Source organism: Morone saxatilis, unplaced genomic scaffold, assembly GCF_004916995.1.
Source record: "Morone saxatilis isolate NCDOM2014 unplaced genomic scaffold, NCSU_SB_2.0 Contig16, whole genome shotgun sequence".
Classification (NCBI taxonomy): domain Eukaryota; kingdom Metazoa; phylum Chordata; class Actinopteri; family Moronidae; genus Morone; species Morone saxatilis.
This window is the reverse complement of record NW_023339718.1, coordinates 13,403,640-13,408,904: the sequence shown is the minus strand read 5'-3', so window position 1 is coordinate 13,408,904 and position 5,265 is coordinate 13,403,640. Positions and strand designations below refer to the sequence as shown.

The window sequence follows — 5,265 nt, the reverse complement described above, 5'->3', positions numbered from 1 at the left end:
TCTAATTAATTGTTTGGCAGCATTTTCTGGCATGTACTGAATTGTACCACTTGGTGTCAGTAGAAACAAGTTACAAATCAATGATAATATCATTTTTTTTTATTAAATAAAAGTTAGGTTAAGTTAGGATGTTTACATGTGTGTGTGTATATTCTATATACATATATAGAACATTTATTTACTTATTTAAATCCCCCTGCTGTTTGTCTGTCTTTAGAGGCCAGCACCAGTAAGATGTTTGAGGGTTTCCCCAGCGAGTTTATGAAAGTTCTGACCCAAGAACCTCTGACTGGCAACTTTCACCACTATGGAGTTACAGTAAAGGTACACTAAATCCCTCTACTGACCATATTCATCGTACTGTATGCTTTGCTTCCCCTCAGGGATTTTGTCTTGTTATGGTGCTGAGAAATAAGATCAGAGACAATCAAGACATGTATTTTCCAGGGTTTCTGTCAGACAGGACTGAAACTTCTGACTCAACCTCAGTGAGACATAAAGTACAGTTAGTTCATGTTAATTTGATTAATTAATAATTTAAGTCTCAGCTGATATGAATCTTATATATTGTATATTTGTCATTTAATTTTTGGTGTTTAATCATATTACCCACATAGAATAACTTATTTAATATCTCAGAAAACAAGGAAGTCTGTACCACGTGGTACGAGAAATATGTTTTTTGTCCCTGCAGCTGTCCCAGCACATTAATCAGTCGCTTAAGGGCCCAGTTATGCTAACATTTTAGGGGATTTTTTTTTTGGCAGAAATGGAATATAATTAAATAAAAGAATCTTACTTAATTGATACCAGAATCAAAAGAAAGCACAAGAATGTTTTTTTATAGATAAATAACAATAAAAACATAGATTAACATTTACAATATGGAGCATTAAAATATATTTAAAGGTATTCTTAAATAAAAACTACCAATAAATAAATGTTCTTACAGACCTTCCAGGAAAATGAGAAGCTGCAGAGTTTCTTCTCCATCCTGTCTACAAACGTCGCTGAGAACGGAGCCCACTTTGTCTCAACCATAGAAGGTAACAAGCTTGTTTTTTTTATTATTATTTATTTAATCATTGCTCTGTAACAGAGTTGTAATAAAAACAATACATATTCATTGGTTTTACCAGGTAAAAGATATCCCTTCTATGGAACACAGTGGCACCCAGAGGTGAACCGTTTTCAGTGGGACAGAAAGCGGAACTTTCCTCACTCTGCTCATGCTGTTCAGTTATCTTCTCTGCTGGCTCAGTTTTTTGTTGAAGAAGGTAGGACACACATTATCAATAATAATAATTACTGATAGTATATATTAAGTATTAAGTATGGTTGTGGGATATGAAGATACAGACTGTGAGGCAGCTTTTCCCTGAATAAATATTCATTATATCTTGTATCAGACCATAGTGGGTAGTAGCTCGTCAATGAGTCAGACTGATTATGTTAATACTGGACTTAGGAGGTTTGCATCAATGTGATGTTTCAGGTACTATATACACTGGATTAGAGACACAAACACTCATGCACTGCTGTTTATTTTACTTATAAAAAGTTTCTCAATTGAATTTTCATAAAGTGTTCTATATCACAATCTATACTGATCGACTGAAGACTTTATCCATTTTGACCAACCCTGGCACTGACAAGAGCCATTTCTCACAGGGTTGATATTTAGGATAACATGGTATACAGTATTAAATGGACTCTGCTAACTGAAATATATACTGATACACATTTAAAATGACCTAAAACTTCATTCCTGGGCGTACATTCAGGGGTATTGTGAGTGGGAAAATTCCAATTTATTAAAGAAAGTCCCATTATTGTAATTGTAATTATTGTAATTAATCCAGGTGTTGGTCTATTGAACAAAATAATGATAAAAAGACATGAAAAAGAAAAATGGAAATTCTTTTAGTTTTTATTGGTTATATCATACAGACGTTGCCTCTTTGTCTGTGTTATGCACATGGCGGTTTTAAAAAGAGAAAGAGCAAAAACTGCATTGTGACAGGCTAATGATGTATATGGTGAGATGTTTTGTTTGCTATTTATGCTTTCTAGAAATATATTATTCTTACATTATTATTCCACCATTATGATGCAGTACTTGATGGTTTGAGGTAGTTTTTGTATTTCTAAAGAGTTTCTCAATTGATTTTCATTTTTAGAATATTTATTAATCAAGGATCAAGGAATTTCTTTATACACACAGGTTTTACACACAATGTCAGATATATTACTAATTAATTATATTAATTCACACCAGAGACACAAAGAGGATAATTATTCAGCTTCGATAGACAGAGAGAGATTTAACATGAATACAATGAGGTTTTAAAACAGACCAAATTTAAGAGCTGTTGGGAAATAACTTATTAATTATCCAGTTATGCTCAAAATATACGAATTCATTAAAATTCAACTAATTATGTTTTACCCAATTTCCCCCATAGAGATAATCATCTATTATGTTGTATTCTATTGTTCTCTTTGTATCCATGTTCTCCTTTTGCTTTGTTTGGAAGGAGAAGTTTACATCAGCTTTGACAATCCTGAGGAGGGCCCATCATGATTTTAACTACACATGTTACGCTGCAACTTCACAGGATATGAACAGCTCTACTTATTCTGAGTTGTCTTCCAGCCCCCGGCCTCTAAACAAAGGTTGTTTCAACACTGTGTCTGATCAGAGGATGAGGAGGGTTTCTGGACGCGGCTTGATGTTTTACTAATACTATTGTACATGCTTGTTGCTATAAATGTTTTTGCATTAATAAATCGGCTTTGTTGTATTTTAAAAGCCTTTTGTTATCAGGATCTGGATGGACTTCTTAAGTGAAAGGCAGTGTATGGGTGTGTTTTTAGGGGTTCATTTTTTTTTTTTTTTTTTTTTTTTTTTTTTTTTTTTTTTTTTTTTTTTTTTTTTTTTTTTTTTTTTTTACATTCTGTGCATTAATAACCTCAAGGAATTTTATTCTGTAATTAACACCAAATAATGGTTGATTACATTTAAGGCTGGTTCAGGATTATTTATTCTATATTTATTTATATTTTAGAATCAATATTCACATTTGATACTGTAGGCCAATTAAAGAACTGATGTGACACCCTCACCACAAGGTCAATTAGAAGCTGGTTCTGGGCTTGCAATCATACCAATGGTTTATCAGCGATGGAGTTGATATGGAATCACTAATATATTTAAATGTAATTTTTTGAGGTCGATTTCTATTCAGGACTTTATTTTGGTCAAGTTGACAAAGGGGCTCCGACATCAAGGGTCCAAAAGCCTCAGGTTTATTCATGGGGCCATATTAGTATGTGGTATTGAATTTATTTGTTGTGTTTGCCCCACTAAAGCTCAATATGATGCAATATAAATGCCTAACTGACATTATCAAAAGGGGGCCCACAGTACAATTAAACATTTCAATTTTAAATGAGCAGGGATGTTGACCTTGGAAAACCAGTGTTACCCAAAAATGAATATTTTTTGGGCCGTTCATTGCTTCACAGCCTTCATCAAAAAATAAATGTATCCATCTTCTGTCCCAACTGAGGAGACAATGAATGGTTGAGCTCGAAAATGAAGTTGAATTATTATTGAGTTATTACTTTACTAGCCCTTGTGGTGACCTAAATATATCATGCTATATGACAAAATGATATAATCGCCACTTTAAAGACGACATGATGATTATTTGCATTATTGATTAATGTTTTTTTCACTCATTCCGATGAATTAATTCAACTAAAAATTACTGTTGAAGTACTCGTTGTTTTGTTTGACCTTTCTATCAGGGACCAGCGTTAATTTTCAGCAGTGTCAGGCTACAGTGTTGTCTGTTGATCGGGCACACACTGGCCACTTCACTCCAATGTAGTGGCTTGGCATCATGACCTGTCTCGGTTCTTTCTTCCTTGGTCCTGACCACTGCAGACTGGGAACACCACAAGAGCTGCACCCACACACCTGTTTTGGATGATGCTCTGACCAGTTGTATTGCCATCATAATTTAGCCTTGTCAAAGTTGCCTAAAATACTTACGCTGCCATTTTCCTGTTTCTAACCACATTAACTTGCTGACAAATGTCGTTGTGACCTAATATATCCCCACGGACAGGAGCATGAATATATTCACTCTTGTCGTGGTCAGACTGTATTATCGCTGTTATAGGTGATCGGTGTATATTCCAGTTTGTTCCATACCCATTTTTTTAAGTTGATTCATATCATTATAAAATGTAACCCAAGCCCAAAATTAATTGGGCTACCATTTGTATCATATATTGATATAACATTTTTTTAACAGCATTGAATTTTGAGGTACATGTATGTAATAAGTTGCTTTAATGGAATAAAAACTGTAAGTTCAAATTGAAGTGGTAACACATTTTAAATAGTTTGGACAAGTGTGCATTTGAATGTAATTAGGCCTACCTTATTAATTTTAATAAATTAACTTTAATTTACTTTCAATAAAACATAAACAGTTACTTGTACTCAAATAATATTTTTTTAATGCTTAATTGTTGGAGTTAATATATTTGAACTAACCTCAGGGTTTTCCAGTGTGACCTAACAATGCATAAAAAGTGTGGAGGTCACAGGTTCAGGGGGAGGGGGTGATCCGCCTGTCAGACAGAGGACTTGTTCTATGACAATGTTTAACTCTTGGACTGATTGTGCTCTTAAGTAATTAGCCCGTTAGAGACATATTAGTAATAAGCGCACTAAATGTTGATTGAACGCTAGAAACACAAGCAGGCGTCACCAACACAGCGACCGGGCGATCCCGACGATTGCCCGCGCACGTCAGTGCGTCTGCGGGGGGCGGGAGCAGGGAAAATCGAGCCCGTGCTGCTCTATTCCTCCCCCTCTCTGTCACAACAGATTGCTGCTGCTGGGTCAGTGTTATTAATAATAAAAGAGTCAAAAAGCCACAGCGAGCAGAAATAGGGGGTGGAAATCTACATACTTTCTCCTTCTGTCAATCAGCACGGAATCAACCAGCGCGAAAACACAATGTGACAACCGCTTCAACTTTTCGACAACGCATTTCTTCCTCCTTTTTATTCGTCTTTTTTTTTTTTTTATATAGGAGCTATTGTGGTGGTTCCCTTTCCAGCTGCTGGCCGTCACTGGCTCTGTCAGCACTGCGTATTGCGGTCATCATCTGTCGGGCGGTGCGGCTTGATTGTAACACGAATCGGTCCCGCCGGCAAGGTCCTCTGGTGCACTTGTAATCTCCT

The 5,265-nt window shown here is 35.5% G+C and overlaps 1 protein-coding gene across 1 annotated transcript in view; it reads left to right on the top strand.

The window, feature by feature from the left end:
• LOC118326272 (gamma-glutamyl hydrolase) overlaps window positions 1-5,265 on the top strand; it is a 10,835-nt gene that overhangs the window by 2,194 nt on the left and 3,376 nt on the right. The window contains exons 6-8 of the mRNA XM_035659241.1: window positions 218-324; window positions 953-1,046; window positions 1,140-1,277. Of these exons, the coding sequence (XP_035515134.1) occupies window positions 218-324; window positions 953-1,046; window positions 1,140-1,277 (339 nt within the window). The remainder of the gene's footprint in view (window positions 1-217; window positions 325-952; window positions 1,047-1,139; window positions 1,278-5,265) is intronic.